General features: G+C 55.9%; 1 protein-coding gene across 5 annotated transcripts in view; it reads left to right on the top strand.

Moving 5' to 3' along the window:
• Window positions 1–1,274: 1,274 nt before the first annotated feature.
• Window positions 1,275–22,037, top strand: part of AGAP1 (ArfGAP with GTPase domain, ankyrin repeat and PH domain 1) — a 546,313-nt gene continuing 525,550 nt past the window's right edge. Inside the window, exon 1 of one of the 5 annotated variants that reach the window (XM_019445480.2) lies at window positions 1,275–1,502. In XM_019445480.2, coding sequence (XP_019301025.2) covers window positions 1,340–1,502 — 163 coding nt within the window. In that variant the 5' untranslated portion in view covers window positions 1,275–1,339. The remainder of the gene's footprint in view (window positions 1,503–22,037) is intronic. The other 4 variants (XM_019445481.2, XM_019445482.2, XM_019445483.2 and 1 more) reach the window with 4 other exon arrangements.

The following is a 22,037-nucleotide window of genomic DNA, read 5'->3' as shown; positions in this document are numbered from 1 at the left end:
AGTACGATCCGTAGAATCCATACCTCTCAGCCCTTTTGTCTAAGGGGAAAGGATGCCTAGTAAGCCTCCGTGGTACATCATCCCCCCTCGCACCCACGTTTAAACTTCAGTTCACCCGTGGAGTGTGAACTCCACGCCCCCCCGGGTAAGGCGGCTTCTCGCCTTCGCGAAGAAACTTCCCTCATTAAGGGGAAGCACTCAGGTCACTTTCTGAAGAGGCAAAAAGTTAAAAAATGCGGGTGGGGGGCAAGCCAACCCGGCCCGGCCGTGGGACACCGGCGGGTCGCAGCGCCTTCCGGAGCCAGCCGCTGGGAAAGGAAAACGCGGGGGTGCGGAGGGGGGGGGGGGATCGCGCCCCGCCTCCCGGTCCCGAGGGCACCGGGGCAGCGCAGGGGCCCGCGGGGAGGGCTGTGCGCCCCGCGGGACCGCCCCGCGCCCCCCGCCCGCCCCCGGCCCCGGCCGCGCGCCCCCTGCCTACCCGCGGTCCCGGCGAGGAGGGACGCGGCGCGGCGCGGCGCGGCGCGGACTACAAGTCCCAGGAAGCCCAGAGGCGGGCGCGGGGCGGAGCCTGGCGCAATTCCCCGGGATCCGGCGCGCTGGGAAGCGCCGCGGAGGACGCAGCGGCGGCGGCGGCCGGAGGGCGGCGAGCGCGCGGGCGGGCGGGGCGCGCGGGCGGAGGCGGGGCCGACGTGGGCCGGAGCCCTGCGTGCCAGGGAGGGGGCCGGCCGGGCAGGCGGCGGGCGGCGCTCGGAGCGGGCTCCGCGGCTTGCGCGGCGCCTGCGGCTCGGTCCCGGCTCGGCGGGCGGCGCACGGCGGGCACGGCGCGGGGGGCCCCGGCGCGGCGGGCGGCGCAGCACGCAGCGCGCGGACCCACGCCGCGGCCGGGCGCCCGGAGCGGCGCGGCCACTGTCCGGGGAGGGGGGCGGCCCTCGGCCCCGGCGCTCGGAGCGCGGCGGCTGCCTGGCTTTAATGGCTGCTCGGCGGGGCAGCGCCTAGGGGTGGAAGGCGGCTGCGGCGCAGGAAGGCGCCCGAGCGAGCCTCCTCCGGGGCCGGCCGCGCCCGCCGCGGCGCGCTCCATGGGGGCCCGCTGACCCGGGGCGCCGGGGCCCCGCTCGCTCGCCGGCCGCGCGTCCCGGCCATGAACTGAGTCCGCGGGCCGGCCCCGCGCCTGCTCCGCCCGCTCCTTTCTTCTCGCGCCTCCTCCGCCCGCCGCCGGCGGGCCCGGCTCCCCGGGGGCTGCGGCGCCCCGGGCTCGGCGGCCCGCGGGCCCCGGGGCGCGGGGCGGCGGCGGCGGCGGCGGCGGCGGGGGGCGCGCGGCTCCGGGCGCGGCGCCTGCACCATGAACTACCAGCAGCAGCTGGCCAACTCGGCTGCCATCCGGGCCGAGATCCAGCGCTTCGAGTCGGTCCACCCCAACATCTACTCCATCTACGAGCTGCTGGAGCGCGTGGAGGAGCCGGTGCTGCAGAACCAGATCCGGGAGCACGTCATCGCCATCGAAGGTGAGGGCCGGGCCGCCGCGGGGCTTCTGGAAAGCGCGGGGGAGCGGGCGCCCCCGGCGCGGCGGGGTGCGCGCGCGCGCGTGTGTGCGTGCGTGTGTACACACGCGCCGGGCCGTGGCACGCGGCTGCCCCTGCTTCCTGTCCTGCAAGGCCGGGCGACGGCCGGGGGGGAGGCCGAGGGCGCCGCCAGCTCGGCCGGGGAGGCTGGACCGGCGGCGTTCATTTGATAATGGGCAGCGGAGTCTCTCCTGTGTGAAAGTGGCTCGGTGCTGCCGCGTCCTGGGCCGCCCTAGTGACCCGACCGGTGGCGGGGCGGGGGGTGGGGGTGGGGGGAGGCAGCCGGAGGGGTTGGTGCCACCGGACCCGTGGCAGGTTACCAGGCCAGGGCCGAGCGTCTTTGCTAGACGCTGGAGACGTTTTGAGAAGTGCTGCTGGGCTGGCGGTTCTGGCCCGCGTGTTTAGTTGGGGCCAGGCCGCCCCCTTCCTGTCTTTGCCCCACTCAGGGGCCCTGTGCAGGCCGCCGAATGGAGCCCTTGCAGACAGCCAGCCCGGGTCGCAGGCTGTGTCACATCCAGGAGCGTGTCCACCTGCCTCTGTGCAAAGGCTGGTCTCCATAGTGTGTTTTCTCCCAAAAGCCTTGGGTCGTATTAGAAGAGGAGCCCTACCAGAAGGACAGGGGGTCCCTCAGTCTCTGGGTTTCACTTTCACACGCCCGGAAGGCCCTTTACTCTTCCCGCTGGTCGAGGGTGGCTACAGGAGAGGTGCGGAGCTCTGCCTCTCCTGGGCCTGTGTTCTCTTGGGATTAGGGACGGCTTTTATTTCTCCGATACTAGGCTTCAGGATTGTCTCCTTGCCCTGTCCGTTTTGGTCCGGCGGAGATCCACCTGGGGGACGAGGTGGGCAGTCAGTGTGGAGTTCTACCCCAGCCACGCTCAGTCAGCAGTTTTTCCCCCTCGGTTGGCCAGAGATGGTACAAGGCCTGCAGGGTGGGCAGCGGTACAGACTGTCGTAACCAAAGGCCACTAGGGCCGCTGTTGAGGAACACTGAGAATGTTCCAAGGCCTGGCAGGAGATTGTCCAAAAGCCTGGCTGCAGGCAGTCACCCAGCTCCCCCTCCATCTGTGAGGGGCATCGACCACAGGAAGGCTTTGCTTTGGCATCGTGCATTCTGTGCAACTGGCCCCAGAGTGTCTTGCTTTGACGCTTGGCCAGTTAGATGGGGAGGGTGGATGTGGTGCTGACCTTCTTGGCATTTGGCAGCCTCACGGACTTGAACAGTGCCCCGGCCGGGCTGCTGATTGGCCAGCTATGTCCGTAGGGGACTCCGTAATTCACTGGGAGGATCTGAGCAGTGCTCCAGCCTTGTGTGGGACCTGGCTGTCAGACCACACGGCCGCCTTGTTGGCGATGTAAGTAAGATGTTTCCAGATTCCTCGAGAGGTAGACTCCCCACGTACCTCCGACAGGATTTGTGGGTGGCTGTGGGACCCGCATGCACCTGCCGACGGCCTGGGTGATACTGCATGAAGGTTCCTCTAGAGCCGGAACCCGGGCTCTGTGGTGGTCAAAGTGAGAGAGGCACTCACTGGGCCTGTTTCCCTGGTTTCTCTGCAGCTCTCTGGCTGCATCCACAGAAGTCTGATGAAACATGATGAAAGCTCGAGACAAGGATTGAATGCACCTGACCGAGAGCACCTAGTGGCTGTGCAGAGACCTCTAGCTGAGTGATTCATGACGCCTCGTTTTCATTTCTCATTCTTGAAGCCAGGCTCTGGGGTCTCAAGCACTCCCAGCAAAGCATCCTGACTTTCTAGCAAGAGGATGTGGTTACATTTTTCTTTTCGCTTCTTTCTCTCTTAAAAAAAAAAAAATCACGTGGTTCCTAGATGGTGGTTTTTGGTAGCTTGCTTTGGTACCTTTACCATGTGACAAGTTAAGCCCCTTCTTGGCTGGAATCTTTGTCATTTCTAATAAGGTTCAGAATCAGTGAACGAATCCTAGTTGGGGCTTTGATGTTGCTGTTATTTTTCTGTTAGAAAAAGGAATGTCTGTTTTGCATTTGGCTGTGAACGGAGCTTAGGAACCATTCAAATGCTCTTCTGTTCTTTGCCTTATTATCAGCAATGATACCACCTTTCATTTGTATAGAATTTTAGCAGAAATACTCTTGCATTTGTAATCTCATTGTGCGGCCCGCAGCAACCCGTGAGAATGTGGGGCAGCTTCATTATCTTCGTGTGGTAAAGGATGGCCGTTCAAGGAGGGATAATTTGACTGAGGTCATTCAGTCTGGTCTGAACCAAAGGATCATTTGAATGGAGAGCCTCGGTCTATAGCCTCCCAAAGCACCTTCCACTGCCCCTTCTCACGGAAGGCCAGTCCGTTTGCGATAATGACACGTTCTCCTGCTCTGTGCCAGTTTTAAGGTACGGTTGTGATTTATGTCTGTGCTCTTAGTGTTTTGGAAGTGGAGAGGACTGGTCAATTCTGGCAGGGCGACATTTTTTGCTATGCAAAGAACACTGTGCAGAAACACTTTTGTGTAGTTGTGCAGGGCTTGGGTTACTCGCTCTTACTGAAACCAAGAGCACTGCCACGGGGCCCAGAGACAACAGCTGTTTGCAGGAGCCCCGTGCTGTAAGGGAGCAGGTGCCTGGAGCGGCGGAGTTAACTCAGAGCATGCACGGATCTGCCCCGAGAGCCTTGCGGGTTAGGGTGATACAGTGGCAAAGTACATGTCTTTCTGAATTTTATTTTTTTTATTTTTTTATTTTTTTTAATTTTTTTTTTCAACGTTTTTTTTTTTTTAATTTATTTATTTTTGGGACAGAGAGAGACAGAGCATGAACGGGGGAGGGGCAGAGAGAGAGGGAGACACAGAATCGGAAACAGGCTCCAGGCTCCGAGCCATCAGCCCAGAGCCTGACGCGGGGCTCGAACTCACGGACCGCGAGATCGTGACCTGGCTGAAGTCGGACGCTTAACCGACTGCGCCACCCAGGCGCCCCCTGAATTTTAAAATAGAGCCACTTCCCACCAGGAAAGTATGTGTACATCATAGCAGATAGTTTAAAAATCGTTTGTCCCGCCAAACGGAAAACAGTCTGCATCTCAGAGACCATCCAGCTAGGCCCACCGCCACCCCAACCCCTGTGTGTACGTACACAACGTCACATTCAGTTTCAGAGCTTCTTGGTGAACGTGTTGGGAGCACTTTCCACTGTTACGAGAAACTTTGGAGAGACAGTTTCTCGGAGTGATAATCCAGCACTTGGCTGTGCCATCATTTATTTAAAAATTTCCTGCTTTTTCTTCTTTTCTTTTTGGCGTTTCCAGGAATTTTTGCTGTTGGCCTGAGGACTGGCCTTGTCAAAGGGAATGATGTGTAGCTAACGTCCGTTCAAAGCTCATTTCAAGGTGATCGTAAGTGGGTCTGGATCGGAAAAATGTCTCAGTGATGGGCTGAATTGCACGATCTCATTTGAAAGAGCTCACCAAGACTCCCCAATAAGAATGGGTCTGTGACCCTGTTTGTGGGCATGGGAAATGTGATTCTGTTTTTGTTTTAAAGTATTACCTTGCCCAAAAAAAAAAGGTATTTTTTTCCAGTTTTCATTTCAGACTCAGATTTATTTTTTCTGCCAGATCTCTGGCTTTTAGGGAAGCATGGCTGTTTTTCACATTTACCTGATCAGATCTGCGGGGTTCCCCACAGGGGTGTGGCGTGCTCTGAAACGCGGCTTGTAGCCTGGGTATTCTCCACACCCGGAAATGAGTCCGGAACCGCTCCTTCCAGGGTGGACAACCTGTTGGGTCCCCGCCTCGGGTTCTCCTTTAGAAAGTGTGTTGGGTTGACAGGGCCGAGGTAAATGAGCCAGCTGCCTTCCTTGTTAAATGAAACTTGTCCTTCTCTTAGGGATAATGCGTCTTTCAGCATCGCACGTTGTGATTCAGCCTGCCAGCGGCCGAGCTGTGGTGGGGAATGACAACACACAGGCTCATTGAGCTGGGCCAGAGGTTGAGCTCCCAACCACCCTTAACAGGTGGCAGATTAGGGGGAACCAGGCTCCCCACTGGCCCTGCCGCTGGTTTGTGTGGCTTCCTCTTGAAGGCTTCGGAGAGGCACAGTGGCCTGGTCCTTACCCGCAGAGCTCTGCTCCGGTGAGGGCGCTTTGACAGAAGGCTTCAAGGCCCGAGCGCCAGCAAGGGGGGGACCTGAGAAGTTGGGGCGAGGGACCACTTAATCCCATGGCCCAGCGGCATTGCCGAGCATCTGTGCACAGCAGAGTGAGACGTGCTTCCCCCATGTCGTCTCCCATCATGCTGTTGGTGATCCCATGATGCCACCCCTGAGGTCCCGAAAGGGTCGGAAACTTGCCCCAGAGAGTTGACCTGGGTTGGTGTGACCTCCGCTGTCTCCGTAGCGCCTTGTGAGTTGGAGATAGAGGTCCTGGTTCTTGATGGTTTCTGCGGGCTGTATGTGCAAACCGTCCCACGTCCGTGTTCCCTTCGCCCAAGGCGAGAAGGGTTTGAGATGCGGCATGTGGCTGCAGGTATTACGTTCTCTGCAGCCTTGCTTACCACGGCAGAACTTGTAAGAGTTGGTTTCCATACAGAAGATTATTTATTTATTTATTTATTATTTTTTTTTTTTTTATTTTTTTTTTACAGAAGATTATTTAATCTGGTTGTTGCATATGTACGTGTCTGGGGAACAAATACCTTCTTCCTGCCTTGGATGAGTGTAATTTTTCTCTGCCAGTATGGACTGTATTCGAAATGTTTCAAGTTTAATCAAAGGGTGCAGGTATGGGGCCTTTTAGTTATTGATACAAATGTTGCGGTTTCTTCCTTAAAAATAGTTCTCCCTCCACGGGCTGGCGGTTCTGGCTTCCAGGTTAAATTTCATACCTTACCAGCATCTAAGTCCTCCCCAATCCAGGCATCCCTCCCAACCTGGCTCAGGGCAGTGTCTCCCCTACCTCTCCCAGGCAGAACTCAGGCCCCCTGCTTTGTGTCCCCGGCTTCCTTTGGCTCAGCTCCAGCCCGAAAGACTGGGAGCTTTTCGAGGGCAGAAATAAGGTCCTGTTCATTTTTTTTTTTTTTTTAATCTCCTCAGTGATTCAGGATGCCCAGGGGTTGCTTGCCAGAGGGGCTAACATTTTCTCTGGAGTTTGGGTCTTTTTGCCCGTCATTGGTTGTATGAATGGCACTTATCCTCTGGCAGAAGTGGAAGGTGTTTTGAAACCTGCTGCAGGAGTACAGACGTTAGGGCAGGGCACCTTTTGGATCCGACGGGGTTTGGCTTGGGTGGAAATGAGTCCAGCTACATGTGGTGTCTGGGGCGGAAGTGAGCTTTCCTTAGTGTGTGGAGGGAAAGGGAAGGATCTGCTTGCTGAATCCTAACACCTTTTTCAGCCAGGCTCTCCAGAAAACGTTGGTGTTTCTTTACGTTGGGTGTAAGCAAAGGTCAGACGTAGGCAGCTGACATAATGTAGCGTCTTCATTATAACACGGAGAGCCCCCCGGTTCTCCAAGCCGAACGTGTGAATTACATGGAGGGCTTGGGAAAGCAGATTGCTGGCCCCCAGCCCCTGAGTTTCTAATTCTCTAGGTCTGGAGTGGGGCCCAAGAATGTGTTTTTCGAACGAGTTTCCAGAGGCTGCCCGTGCTGCTGGTGCAGGGACCGCACTTTGAGAAGCGTCACTGTGGATGGAAAAGCTCCAGCAGAAGGGGCGTGTTCTTTGGGCCCTGCTCTCCAAGGCTCCTCTTGTGCAGGTTACAGGTGAGGGGAGGGCCAGCTGCCAGGGAGTTGCTCAGGGCCACAGAACTTAAACCTAGTGGAGGAGGGAGTTAAAGCTGGTTCCGAATGAATTGACATCGATGTCCACACTACCGCCTCGATGAGGAGTGCCCTGTGAAGGGAGTAGTCAGATGGGGGGGGGGGATGGGTGGGATGGACATCATCAAGGGGAGCCTGCAGGGAGTTAGGACCACTGATGTCCCATGTCCTTTAAGTCCTAGTCTGCTGTTCTGTGGACCTTCCTTCCTGTCTTCTCGGAGATTGTGGATATTTAGCGTGCGTGCCCTCCGGTGTGTGATGTATTTAGATGGGGTTCCTCAGTATTCCCTTGTTCTGATAATTTGGCAGATGATGCGTTTTGGTATCGCTGGTTTGGAGCTACAAGAACATTTCAGGGAAAGAGGAGAGCTGTGTGTTATTAGCAGCTTGGGGAGGGGGGGGGGTGCTGTCAGGGAGCCTGAAGGAAGTGACTCAGAAGCAAGGAGCAGCCACAGCGGCTGCAGGAACCTTTGCAACAGAACGTGTGGCCCTGTTACGACCACTGTGTTTTTTTGTCCCAAAGCAGGCTTTTTCTTTTCTTAAGACTAAAATCCCTTAGTTTGCATCCTTTTTTCCTGTGTCCCCCACAGGTGTTTATAGTTTGTGAGTCTCGCTCTGGCTTGTTTTAACTACTGATTTGATCTTGTCTCGTGTTTCTCAACATTCAAACAAACCCGCGTCCCCCAGCCCCCTTCTCCCGACACCACAGATCCTTTGAATCCTTTGCTTTAAGTGATTGAGTTTGGCAAAGCGGATCAGGCTTAGTTATTTTTAAAATCCAGGGTTCGGGGGTTCTGATCTGGTGCTTAGCTGCATAATTCCTTCCCTTTGTTAAGTACCTTTCTCTGAGACGCAAAATGCACTGTGCAGATATTAATCTCCAATCTCTGCAGCGTCTGTTATTTTTGTGCAGGGTATGGGGGCAAGGCTCTGCATGTGCAGTGGCGCTGGACCCCCTTCTTCTGGGAGCTCCGTGCCCCTGAGGGGCTGACGGGGAGTTTTGGTTCTTCTAACAGTGTGGGAAGCCTGCTTGCAGGGCTGTGTGTGGAGTGACTTACCCAAGATACAGCGATGACCCATCCAGAGACAGGGCAGTTTGGGCCCAGTCCCTCCACCTCCCTGGGCTCCTGCTCACAGCTGATCAAGGCCAGAAGGGGGTGTTTTGGTTGCCTCTGGGGCTTGTGCGGGAGGGAGAGCAAATACCACCCCCCACCAGAAGAGGTTGTTAATGGACCCTTTGAATAACCAGCCCAAGAGCTTGTCTCTGTGCGAGGCCGGAATGTTTTCCATGAAGAGCAGACTAAATATAGGCTCGAGGGTGGGGACCAGGGCCCGGGGGGGGGGGGGGGGGGCTGTCATTGCTTAGATATTGTTTCTTCCACTGGTAATCAGAACTTGCCACCAGCCCGGAACAGGTGGCCACCCTAAGCTGTCTGGGAACAGATTGGTGTTTTTGTTTAACCAGGGGCTCATTTGCAAATTTCACACTTCTCCCGCTGTTTGATGGGGATTGTCTTTTTTTGGGCTGCAGTGTTGGAGTATTTGTACAGTGTTTCTACACAAGCAACTGTCTCCTCTTTAAAACTGCTCATGCCGTCTGGTTGTCATTAGCATCGTGGTTAGAAGCTGCTTTTTATTTTTCATTTTTTAAGGGTGGGAAACACTTTTCATGGTTCTGGGAGAAGAATTCCAAATAATTACCGGCCATGTTCACAAGCGATTTATGTTTGGTCTTAGAAATGTCAACATTCAGCGGGCTTTCGCAAAGAGAACCATACTGATTTCCAGCTTAGGACACAGCCTCACCAAAGCTAGCGTTACCATATTCTCAGATGATAGTCTTCAAGGGAGAGGAGCATCTTTAGGAAGTAAGTGTAGTTGAAATTCAGTGAGTTTCACTTGAAAAGGGACTTACCAACAGTATCGGGGAAAGGAAGAAGTTAGTTAGAAAGTTTTGTTTTGTTTTTTTAATCAGTGCCTTCAACCAAATAAGACCCAACTTAGTTCCCTAACGGGCTTTTTACTCCTGAAACACAAGCCCAGAAGCATGCTGTCTGTGTGAGGGTGGTCGGTGGTCCTCAGCAAGATTTGGTAATATAGGTAAGCTAATTACTTGCTAGCTTTTGTACTGAAAAATAAATTGATTTGGTGAGAGCCGATGGCCCTGAGGTTCAGCTGTTTGTGTTTCCAGTTGTCCTTTTCTGTGGGGGAGAGCTGGCATATTTTCCAGGGAGGGCACTTCCGTAAGCCTGCCTGCCCACCCTTTGTTGTTGTTTTTAAGGATCTGGGGTGCTGCTGTGAGCCGTGATTCCGTCTCCTGTTCTAACAAGGCCCCTGGTAGCTCAGGCTGGTGAACCTGATTTCAGACAAACAAACAAGAGCATTGTTTTAATTTCGGCATCAACAGGCAAGTCTGGGGCTCTCATTTCCCACGTGCTATTATTATTTCAAGTTTGGGATTGCCGGGATTGAGACCACTTCAAACTCCCTAATTTTTTTGAACTCTTTATTTTGTTTTTTTACATAGCACATAAATACAGAAAGACGCCCGAGTCATAAGGGAGGAAGTTTTCACAAACCGACCATATGTGTGTAACCCGCATTCAGATCAAGAACCAGAAGGTGGTCAGCAAGGCAAGACCTATCTGTGTTGCATGTAGTTAAAGGTCGCCTTTGTTTTTTTAGTCTGTTCTACCATTGATAGGCATTTGCGTAGTTTCCTACTTTCTGCTGGTACAACAGCGCCTCTGTGCACATTCTCGTGCCTGACTTTTGGTTCCTGTCAGGTGCCTGGGAGTGGAGAGCTGTGTCGTGTTACCTGTTCTCTCTGGTTGGACACAACCAATCATGAAACCACTGTATCTGGTGGGCAGCCCCTATCTGGAGAGACCTTTCATTGCTGTTCAGAGTTCATTACATGACACTCAGGTGGCTTAGGTGCTGCATTCGTCCTTTGATTTTTGTTCTTTCCATTGTTTGTTCATAAACAAATGTTTAAGTGGCTAATAAATTTCCGGCACTGTCTTAGACTTCCGGATTTTCTACGAGCTGTTAAATCCTTGTGAGTTGAATAATTACAGCTCTGTAAATAGGGAGCTGCCTGAGTGAAATCCTTCACCAGGAAGTACTTTTCTTTAAAACGTGAATGGCACAACTCCCCTGAGACCAGAACGGGCCCCTTTCAGCTCTCCCTGGCTCTCGGCAAATTAGTAATCAGTTGGGGTACTCTATCCCGCCGATCCCAGATCCCAGCCTGGCCAGCATTGGTCTCCCCACATCCATCCTGGGTTTTAGATAACCCTTGGATCTGTGTTGGCATTCGAAAGGAAACTCATTTTCTACTCTGGGCCTGAACTGTTCTGTGGCCTTATAGTTGGGTATTAGCACTACTCAGTTTCTGTTTGTAGCAATTACGTGCAAGGCAGGAAAGAAACAAAAGCTAAGTGTTGCCAACCGTGCTACTCTCAAGGGGTTATTTTCTTTGTTCGTTCTGCTGTGTCCCGGAACTGCCCATCTCCCTCCACAGAGGCCCGCTGAGGCCATACCTGGTAGCTCATAAGGGTGGAAGTGTGTGAGCTTCTCCAGTGGCCTCACAGAGCAAATGTTTATTTTGAGGGATGGGGGTGGGAGGGCTCTGTTTATCTTCCCTGTTTAGCGTGGGAAGTGGCTAGTGTGAGAAGCAGTAGGCACAGGATTTTATTGAGCACCTACAAGGTGGCAAAGGGGAACTTTTTAATTTCAGGTGTGCAGATGTGTGGGACCTGAGCCTTCTCCCGGCACACGCCGGCTCTCGCTCAGGAGGCCACAGGGATGCAACCTGAGATCACGGGCAGCGTGGGGGGAGGGAGGGCTGCCTCCCAGGGGATGGGATTAAACCCAACCTGGAAGCCGGGTAGGAATCAGGCACCGGAGGGCTTTCCGGCCGGTGGGTAAGAGGACCGAGACGTCTGCACTGAATCCTCAGCTTCCAGAGAATCGAGGAGGCCAGGATGAGGGAGAAGAGCCTTACAAGCCCCAGAGAGCAGGTCGAGAGCACTTTGGGCAGCGGGAGACCACTGGTGATGGATTTCTGCGTGGGGAGGGCAGTGCTGTGACGCTCAGCGGCGGCCGTGCAGCCTGGAAGCTGTGTTGGCCGCTGCGGTCGCTGCGGTCGTGGCGAATGGCAGGGAGGGCTCGAGACTGGGAACCGCCTCCCGGCCCTTGTGGCGGAGGGTGGGGGTCTGGGCGGGAAGGTGGGGACACGGAGACCAGGTTCGTGGGATGCTTATGGAGGCGCAGGCCCGAAGCCGTGTGGGAGCCTCAGGATGGGGGGAGGGGGGGCGAGAGACTGGGATTCGATCCTGGGAACGCGAGAGTGGGGCCGCGTGGTGGGGATTCCATCTTTCGATGTCCTGAGGTTTGGGCGGGGGAGGTGCTTGGCCACGCGCGGCAGGTACCCAGGGTTTGTGGAAGAGGACCCTGTCCCTGTGGGGTTGGTCTGCATATGTCGGTCAGGAATCGCCCCGTCTGTGGGACGGGCCCAGAGGCGGGCATCCGGGGTGCATCGCGGCCCCTCCCTCCTCCGCAGACTCTTGGATGGGGGTCCGAGGCACCTGCACGTGAGCCCCCTGGGAGCGTGGCTGTTGTGCCTCTCTGTCCAGGAGCTGAACCGGTGCACACGGGGACTTCTGTGATCGAGCTGTGGCTCACAGAGCCTGGACTGTGGTGGCCCTTGAGGCCCTGCTCGTCCCGCCGGCGGCCTCCTGGCCGGCGGTGCCTTTCTCAGAGTGGATACCACATGATGCTTGAGTGATGCGTCCGCCTGTAGCTACATCTAACTGTCTGTTCATGCGCATACCGAGCGTATGTCTGTGTCTATCTGTTGGGTGTCGGTGAGTTTCACTCAATGGCTTGAATCCATAGACCCGTGGAGCCGGGTGCCAGGACTACAGAGGGGAATGGGCCATTTGCCGTGCGTAGACCGGGCAGGTATGTGCTTTGGCCCGGGTGCGTAGTGGGCTAGGCGACCTACAGGGGGCGCCATGAAGAGGCCTAGGGGTTCCCAGAGGGTGCCCTGCTTGAGCCCCAGAAGGTGGGAAGCTGATGACATGGGGGAGGGGGTCATTGACAGACGCGTCATCTCGTGTCAGCAGGAGGCCTTGGAAAACTCTCATCTTTGCCGGAGGGAATCTCACGGTCTTGCCACAGAAAAGTCAGGTTCCAATTTTTTCACTTAGGAAATTTCAGTTTTGAGGAGCCTGGGTGGCTTAGTCAACTTAAGCATCTGATTCTTGATTGCAGCCCAGAGATTCATGATCTCACGGTTCCTGGGTTTGAGCCCCACGTCGGGCTCCGTGCCGACAGTGTGGAGCCTACTTGGGATTCTCTCTCTCCCTCTCGCTCTCTGCCCCTTCCCTGCTCGCATGCTCGCTCTCTCTCCCTCTCCCCCCCCCCCCACTTTCTCTCTCTAAATAAATATTTAAAAGAAATGTTTAAAAAGTCATTAAAAAAAGGGAAAATTTCAGTTTTACCAATGTTTCTCAATTTGTGTTTGTCCTCATGCTGGGGAGTAAAATGAAAAGGTTACTTAATCTCATTTTGCCCATCATCTAAATCTAGGGTTTTTTTTTCCCTGCTTCAGACTCCCCAGGCCCCACACTGTTTCCCTAGACCCCCAGCTTGCCCAGAGAGGCTTGGGTGCTGCTGAAATCCTGGCCAGGGGTGTTTTGTGCCTCTCCCTACAAGTCTCTGCGGCCCCACCTGGAGGCCAGGTGAGGTCCGGATGTGCTGGCAGCGCAGCTCCTCTTGAAAGTGGTTCAGAATTCCAGACTCAGACGTGAGAGCCCGCGTTCTAGAATCCCACCGTCTGCTCCTGATGGCATGTCGGCTGTGGGGCACTCAGATTTTTCATTTCACAGACTGCCTGGTTGGAATGAAAGAATCCCAGAGTGCTGTGGTCTTCCTCGTCTGGGGAGATCGGCACCCCCTGACTTGTTGAGATGAATATCGGGGCTCTTTGTGTCGAGCTGCTCACGGAGTTGACAGACCATCACCCCAGGCGCACCCCCTTCTGGGGTCTGCTTAGGGAGGGGGATATGCCACTAGCCTAGGGTCTGGGATTCATACGAACAAGGCGTTTTGCTACTAAGAGATGAAATTTGTGGCTTAACCACAGCCCTGGGAGGCGCTCTTTTCCCCACTGTTTTGTGATGAACAGTTGGAAACGCACAGAAGAGTTGAAGGAACGTGTAGAGGGAGCTGCTCTGTTCTCACTGCCCTGCTTCTCTACTCTGAAGTGCTGTATCTCTCTCTATCCATCCAGAGGGTTGCTGTCTAGCTCTTTCTATAGAATGCAGAGTTTTCCAAGGCTGGGCCGACGAGGGCTAGGAATCCAAAGGATTTGTAGAAACAGTGCCAGGCAGGGTGTCGTGGTGTCAGGTTCCAGGCTTAGTGTCGGCACAGTGGGGTCAAGGCCCTTACTAAGTGTGGGTCCCACATGCGGGGGTCTCATTCTGCAGGGGAAGTCAGTTTCACTTGTGCTTTGGAAGGACAGCTTTTTGTTGTGTTAATCTTGATTCAGTTTATTTCTTTACGGTTATGTGTGAGAGAGAGAAAGAGAGAGGAGGACAGAGAGAATCCCAAGCAGGCTCCGTGCTGTCAGCACGGAGCCTGATGTGGGGCTCGAACTCACGAACTGTGAGATCATGACCTGAGCCGAAACCAAGTCAGATACTTAGCCAACTGAGCCACCCGGGCACCCCAGTCTTGGTTCAGTTTAGATGTGAACCCAAAAGGAGACTTTGAATTGAACTCTGAGTTGAGTTCTGCGGCTCGATGTGTGTGTTCGGGAGGGCAGCCCCTCCTCCGGCCTCAGTGGTTTTGCGGGGGTGGGGGGGGTGGCTCAAAGGACCGTGGTTTTCGACGTGGCCGATGTATTGATGTGCAAGACAGGCGTTTTCTTGCTTAACTGGTTTATACTGCGGCCACTTCCCTGGAAATCGAATGATGTCATAGTGGATCACAGCCATGGTGACTGTGGCCTGTAAGGCCTGGGGATCTAAGGCCCCCACCTCAGTGACTGGCCATGGAATTCTTGGCAAATACGCGTCCCTTTGGGCCTCAGTTTCAGAATCCATACGATTGAACTTTGATCTCAGGCTTCCTCCTGTCTCTGGAGTGGCTGCTGCGGCCTCATCCGTGACTCATCGTCCCCCAAAATGACCGGGTCTGGTGGAGGTGGAGGGGGGGAGGTGGGGATGAAGGGTGGGGAGGAGATGGTCCGACGAGGCCAGCCTGCCCTAGGGCCTTGTGTTGAATGGTCTCATCCGAGTATCCCTCCTCCAGCAAACTCCCGAGTGAGATTCCACTCAGGAGAGTAATACCCAGCAAAGGGAAGGAGACACACTGGTGTGTGTGTGGAACCCATGGAGCACGTGGAGGGACAAGCACTAGTGTGCCTCGTGTAACAGGGGTACGTCTGCTGAAGGCTTCTGACACCTGGGCGCGTGCCGGGGTGAGCGGACGGAACCTCACGGGTACTGACCTCCAGTGTTCCGAGGTCCCCCGGTCCCCCATACTTAGGGTGGAAAGCAGGTGTGCGGCTGTCTGACCTGATGATAGTGCGTCAAGGTCATCACGAGCACATGGTAAATGTTGCCGGTGCGATTAATGAGTCTATTACGTGCCGACTTACACGGCAGGTTTTCAGGCACATCCGAGAAGTCTAATTAAGCTCTCCATCACCTCCCTGGCTCGTGAGTTTTAGGGAGCAGCCTCCAGAATTGGAGTCATCCTGGCCCTGAGTTGGGAGCTGAATTACAGTGTGATCCCTGTCTTTGCCCTGTTAATTGCAGTGTTAATTACAGAACCTGATTGGCCCCAAATTCCTGTTCTCCAGAGTGGACGCAAACGGGGCCTGTCTTCTGAGTTGTCCGCGAGCCGTGACCTCACAGGGGCTGATAGTCGGCGGCTTCCACCTCATCTGCCCCCTGCAGTGCTGTCCACATCCTGCCCAGAGCTGGCCCAGACCCCGCGGCCTTGGACCCTGCGGCCGTGGACCCCGGCGGCCTTGGGGGTATTGAGTCAGCAGATTCCTTCCCAGATCCTCTTGCAAGGCTCCACCACAGCCCTCTGCTGCCGCGTGCGTGTCGCCGAGTCCCCTCGGGGCCGGCCCGGGTTCTGCCGGCCGGTCGGACTCCACTCTCCTCTTCTCAGGACTTCAGCATCCCTGCTCACAGCCCCTGCCTTGGTTTCCATGCCAGATTTCTGCTCGAATGGGCCCGTGCGTCCAAAATCTCTGGCCGGAGCCCCGGCTTCGGTTTCCATTTTTGTCACAGTCCTGTGTTTAGCGCGAGCAGGCTTTGAGCTGAGGGGGATTTATGGCAGACCGTGTCTAGGTTGTCACCTCTTTGTCACTCAACGAGGGAAGGGTTGAGTTTCTGAAGAAAGGGTGGTGGCTCTGAGTTCCCCTCCCTCTCTCACAATTACCCTCCGGCCCCTGCAGTGGGAAAAGCTTGACTTTTGAACGCGTCCTCTGCTGTGAGACAGGGAAACTTGGGTTCTTCCGGTTCAGTGTGCGAAAGAACGTTCCAGTCTCGTTCGTGGGTTATCATGGTGGAAGACGTTTCCAGAAGACTTGCCTCGTACGTTTCATCGGGTAGTTTCCTAACGGGCAGCCCAGATTCTCCTTACTGCTTGCTCCCCTCCTGGTACCAAAAAGCCTCTTGTTTCTGGGGCTTTATCTTAAAGGCCACTTTGCAGGGGTGAAGGGACGTCTGCCTTTTCCACCCCTGTGTAGACGGACCCCCTGTTCATCCCTCCCTCTTCTCCTTTGTGTGGTGTGTGTGTGGGTGAATGCACGAGGGAGTCTTCCCCTGTTTTATCCTGAGAACAACCTTGGCCACCTCACCAGTGGCTTGTTCGCAGGAAGGGTGGGCGGTGGAGAAGTGTGTGGACGGTCTACACTGGGGTGTACATCTCCTCCCACTAGAGCACAGTTCCCCACCCTGCTGCAACCACACGTTCCTCCTGAAAACAGTCCCTGCCTGAGAATTCTTTAGGAAGATACCACGTAAAGCTAATTGCGGTGAACTTTTCCAGAAACTTGTGTTTGGAAGGTCCATTTTCCATGGTTACTGTTGCCTTGGCTCTTGTTACATAAGTCCTGTTAGATCCTGGGGTTTCTGGAGCTTGGGTTCCAATATTTAAAAAACATGACTTAAACCTTAGCGATCATGATACTGCCTTTTTGGGGCTTTCTGGACATAAAAACAGGAATCGTAATCAGAAACCTGAGTTTATTTGACCAAGGGTTTCTCTGTTGGTTTGAAAACGTGCCCCTGGGAACACTCCTCAGTGGAAGCCGTCAGGGGCTGCGTCCACGTGAGCAGGGCCACCGAGCCTCGAGGCCACCGACGCAAGCCGGGCACTTAGACTTGTTTTCCCCAACCCAGATCCACGCTGGCCGGTTCCCCCCCGCGCTCCACGGAGATGGGGAGCCAGGGGCCAGTGGGCAGGGGGCTGAATGGACAGGACGTTTGAGGCCCCAGCCGGCCGCCGACGGAATCTGCTAGAGTGTGTTTTCCTGGTATTTTCTCTACGAGCGTTGTGATCTCGGGGAGATTCTGTCTAGGCTTTTCCCTGAGCTCGAGGGAACCCTCGGCGGCAACAGCCTCTTGCTGATTCTTTGTCCCTAGAGCCCCAGGCAGCCAGGTCCTACTGGGCTGGGCCGACCCTTGGAGCCGAGCCCTTCCCCAGAACTTCCTGCTCTCTCGTCTGGGGATCAGCTGGCGGTCACTCGTGGCCAGTTTCCACGCCGAGCTTGCGTACCTGGGAGGCCCCAAGCGAAGCGAAGCGAAGCGAGCTGGGAATCGGGCAGGCGGTCGGTTCACGGCCACTCACGAGCCGTGCGCTGTGCCAGGCCGGCACCGGTGCCGACTGGCCGAGCAGCCTCCGCACCCTCCTCCCTGGCAGTTCCGTTCCAGACGTCAGCTCCCGTTCGTTTTTAGGAAGAGGAGACCTAAACGGCCGTTTACCGCCGGGGAGAGGCTCGCACGGCCGAGGCCGCTGCGGGGGTCCGGGTCTCCCCGCGACCTGGGCACAGCTCTGCGCCGGCAGTCAGGCGGGCGGCTCACGGGTTTGCCTTGTAAATGACACCGTTGCCTGGAGGCATCTCTGACAGCTGCTCCCGCTCCGGATTCCAGAAATTTCTACGAAGCATTTCACGACCGCTCTCCCAGCTCCTTCCTCTTCTTCACTTAATAAAACCCGTAATAATAGCTCCAGCTGTTCAGTGAACGTGAGCCGTGCCCGGGACCCCGTGATCAGGGCTTAAACCTGCTTTGTGTCATTTTATCCAGGTCCCCCGGGGACAGAGGTGGTAGAACCCCCATTTTACAGGTCAAGAGCCTGAGGCCTAGAGTTTAAAGCCAGGCCCAAATGCACCCGCGCCCAGGAGCTGGCCGACTCAGGATTTGAACTCGGGAGTCACGGTCGTGATGTGCTGATGAAACAGGGCGGAAACCTCTCAGATCAGCCCCAGCCAGGTCTGCAGGGGCACAGGGGGCCTCCCCCTTCGTGGACCGTCTTGCAGGTTCCGGTTTGTGATTCGAAGCTCGCATTCCCACCTCGCCTTTTAATCACTACTGAGGTGGTGAAGAAGGGAGCAGGCGCTGGGTCACTTGTACTCCCTTGCTGAGGTTTGGGGGTGCCCGGGCACTGGCTGGCCGTTTTGATTGCTGGAGGAGGAGAGACGATGGCAGAGCTGGCTGCCTGCAGTGACGGGTTCGCCGCCTGGGACAGGGACGGTTTCCAGTTGGTGTCCGCTGACACTTCACCCGAGCTCAGAAAATCTGCAGCACCTTTAATCTGGGTGGGTTGGAAATACGGCTCTTAAATTTAAGCCCCTCAAATTAGGTGACGTTTTAATAATGGAGATGCTAGCACGCAGTTAATTTTTAACATGTATAAATAGAAGCTGCTTTTCCTCTGGGCTATAATTAGCATAATAGGCAGAATTGATACCCTGAGAATCCAAGGGATCTGCTTGAGGTCACGCAGAGTTAGGTGGCTGAGCTGGCGGGACCGAACCCAGCCGGACCGAAAACAGCGGTGCTGTTTTCACGGGGCAGCAGAGCTCGGCACGGGATTTGCTTTTCACCACAGGGGTGGGTCCGGCGGGTCAGACGGCCCCACCTCTCTTCCAGATCGGGCCGTGGGCTGCAGAGCGAGCAGGGACCCACCCGGGTCGTGCGGTGGGTGGTTGACTTTCCAGGATGGTGTCCTGCGATTGCCGTCCGGGGCTGGCGATGGTCTGGATTCTTGCCATGTTCCGGGCCTGACTCCCCGCACCGTCCGTGCAGGGAGCCGACCGCAGCGTCCTGCCCGGGCCGTGGGCTCCTGAGGGGCGGTGGGGCCTCGCGCCGGGTGATTGGGAAGTCCAGGGCCCCCCTGTCCTTTCCGGCCCAGCAGCAGTGCAGTTTCCTGAGGGTACCCCCCACCCCGGCTGGACGGTCCGCGCGAGCTGAGGCAGGACGCCTGCCCTCACGTGATGGAACGTTTCCCGCACTTTCTGTCAAAGCCGCAGCAGTGCTCTTTCTGCACACGTTTCCTTCAGCAATTTCAGAGAGTTAAGATTTAGGTCGTGAGAGACACTGCACGAATCTGAAGTTTACAGTTGTGATGAGTTTTGACAGACACGCCCGCGAAACCACCATCAGGATATTGAACACGTGCGTCTCCCCACATAATCGCCTGTTCCCCTTCGCGACCCGTCCCTTTCCCTGCCCCCGTCTGCTTGCACCGGAGTGCTTTCTGGCCCTCCGGGTCAGTTCGCGTTTTCTGGAACTTAAGAGACATGAAATCACGCGGTAACAGACCCCTTCTGTGCTGACTGCATTGACACACGGTGGTGATTTTGAGATTTGATCGGCTTGCTGGGAGCGTCACAAGTGTGTTCCTTTTCGTTGCTGACTGGATTCCGTTATGTGGATTTGCAGCAACTCACCTTCTGATGGACGCTGATCGTGGTGGTTGCAGGGTTTGGCTTTTGCACATACAGCGCCGTGAACATCCGCGTTCAGTTCTTGTGCTCACATGCTTGCGTGTCCCTTGGTCAGTACCTGGGACTGGCGTGGTAGGTGTGTATGTAAATTCGTTCTTTATCAGGAAGAAAATTTTTAAGTTTGTTTTGAGCCAAGACAGCACGAGTGGGGGAGGGGCAGAGGGAGAGGGAGGGAGAGAGTCCCGAGCAGACTCCGTGCTGCCAGCGCAGAGCCTGACTCCGGGCTTGAACTCACGAAACCTCCAGATCATGACCTGAGCTGAAACCGGGAATCATACGCTCAACCGACTGAGCGGCCCAGGTGCTCCGGGTGTATATCTGACTTGTAAAGAACCAGCCGACTTTTCCAAATCTGTTGTTTAATCTCATGCTCCCACCCACGGGGTGGGGGTCCCCACTTAGGGTGTAGGCTCGGCAGGCTCCTGGCAGTGAGTGCTTGGGGGTAGCACCTGTCCTTCAGGAAGAGGATGCGGAGTCTGTGTGTCGTGGGCGTGTCTTGTACTAACGCGAGATGTGGGGGTGAGGCCGAGGTGGGGAAGAGGCAGAGTGGGAAACGGGAGGACACCCCAGGGAGAGGAGCTGTGACCATACTCGTTTCATGTCCGTAAAAATCAGACCCATCTGGGTGCTTATAGGAGATTAAAAATTAAAAGCATCTGGGCAGAGTCCACGAGCTGGCTTGTAGGTGCCTCTGTAGCACACACGAGGCGCAGGTGATGGGGTGAGGTGGGCAGAAGGCTCTGGCAGACATCGACGGTTCGGTCCCCACCCTCTGCATCACGCTGAGAGCCCCCGGCCTCAATTTCCCTGCTTGGTTCCCGGTGCTTCTGAGGAAGGGGGCAACTTTGCAATGTTTGGGGAAGTTTTGAATTGTCACAACTTTGGAGAAGAGTGTTAGTGGCATCTGGTGGGTGGCGACCAGGGATGCAGCACAGTGCCCAGGGCGGCCCGGCCTCCCAGCCTCTCATCTGCATGCAGAGCTCTGAGCTGGCCCGGTCCCCCCACAGCACACACCGCAGGTGTGTGGACCTGTGCGCTCCCTGGGACCCAGTACTTCTCCACGAGGAAGGAAGACGGGAGGGCGAGGTGAGGGGCTGTGCAAGCCTCTGTCTGCTCCTTGTCCCCAACGTTTTCTAGGAAACCGTACCCCCCCCCCCCCCCCCCCCCGTGGGGATGTGACTTTCTCTCCCCTCCCGAAAATGCCACCCAGCTCTTTATGACTAACTGCCTGGCAGCCTGAGCTCAGGGTCAGGACAACTTAACGAACTTCTTTGTTGATTAACCTTTGCTTGGCTCAGGGAAATTACTCACTTGTTCTCTGGCCAAAGAGTAAACCTGGAAACTTCTGTCTGTCAGTCTTTTTCGACAGCTCCACATATTCTGGAGAGTTTCTTTCTTTTATTTATAGGGAGGGGAGAGAACCCTGTGTGACTTCCTCCTGTAGTGTAGATTTTGCTCCCACAGAGGTTTTTTTTCACCAAAGTGCTCGTGGTGGGGTTCGGTGTAGGGGTGGGAGACGACGGTCAGTGTCCCTGTCGCTTCCTGCCCTGATGCCACATCAGCAGGACGCTGGAGAGCCACCTTTTATCTTGGTGTGTGGGGAGTTTGGGCATGTTTACCTTTTCGGGGGAGGGTATACCAAGGATGAGGGGTGATTTCCTGGACGTGGCAAGGAGAAAACAGCACGTGCAGGCCAGACCTCTGGGCCGGACATACGCCCTGGCTCACCGCGGCCCCGCGTGCTCAGCAGCTCCCGCGTCCCCTGAGAGCTGTGGACTTCGGTGCCAGCCGGGGAACCTGCCCTTTGCCTCCGCTTCCAGGACGTAAGATACCTGAGTGCAGATGTCATTCTCTCAGGTGCCTCTGGAGGCTACGAGGAAAGCGTGCCGTCCTGGCTGGCCAGGGCCCCCGTGCTGGCTTGTGGGTGGTCGAGGTGGGCGTGCCTGGGCCTGCACGGGGCGCTCCTCGGGGTGAACTTCACTTCTCTCCGGGTCTCGTCTGTAGTTGATGGGCCTCGCGGTGCTTCTCTGGCTCAGGTGTGGCTTCCCTACGGGCTTCTCTCGACACCACACTGTCTTAAAGGTTCGAGATCGCGAGTTTGGAAGACGTGTTCACGTCCCCGCGTTCCTTTCGGTGCATCCGAGGGTGCCATGTGCTGCCGCCTGCCAGCTCGTGAGGCTGGCCCCGCGTCCCCCCCCCCCCCCCCACACCCCCGCACACCCGTGCCGCCAGGGAGGCCGTTTTTAGTTAAAAAGCCAGAAGGTGTCACCACATACAGCCCTCTCCCGCCCCACACGTCAGACCTTCTAGAGAACTGTTGAGCTCTTCCAAATAAATATTGATTTCCTAGGGGCGCCTGGGTGGCTCAGTCGGTTAAGCGTCCGACTTCGGCTCAGGTCGTGATCTCAGGTTTGTGAGTTCAAGCCCCTGTGTCGGGCTCTGTGCCGAAAGCTCAAAGCCTGGAGCCTGCTTCAGATTCTTTGTCTCCCTGTCTCTCTCTCTGCCCCTCCCTGCTCACGCTCTGTTTCTCTTAAACATTAAAAGAAAACAATCACTTTAAATAAAACAACGATTCTGTAGCCTTTCAGGGTTTAACAGTGTGATGACCCCCAGGATTCTCTCGAGACGCTTTATGCCCAGCCTTACATGTTGT

The sequence above is a fragment of the Panthera pardus genome, unplaced genomic scaffold (genome assembly GCF_024362965.1).
Source record: "Panthera pardus isolate Hobbes unplaced genomic scaffold, ASM2436296v1 HiC_scaffold_10, whole genome shotgun sequence".
In the NCBI taxonomy this organism is placed as follows: domain Eukaryota; kingdom Metazoa; phylum Chordata; class Mammalia; order Carnivora; family Felidae; genus Panthera; species Panthera pardus.
Note: the sequence above shows the minus strand (reverse complement) of the source record. Positions and strands in the feature narration are given on the sequence as shown.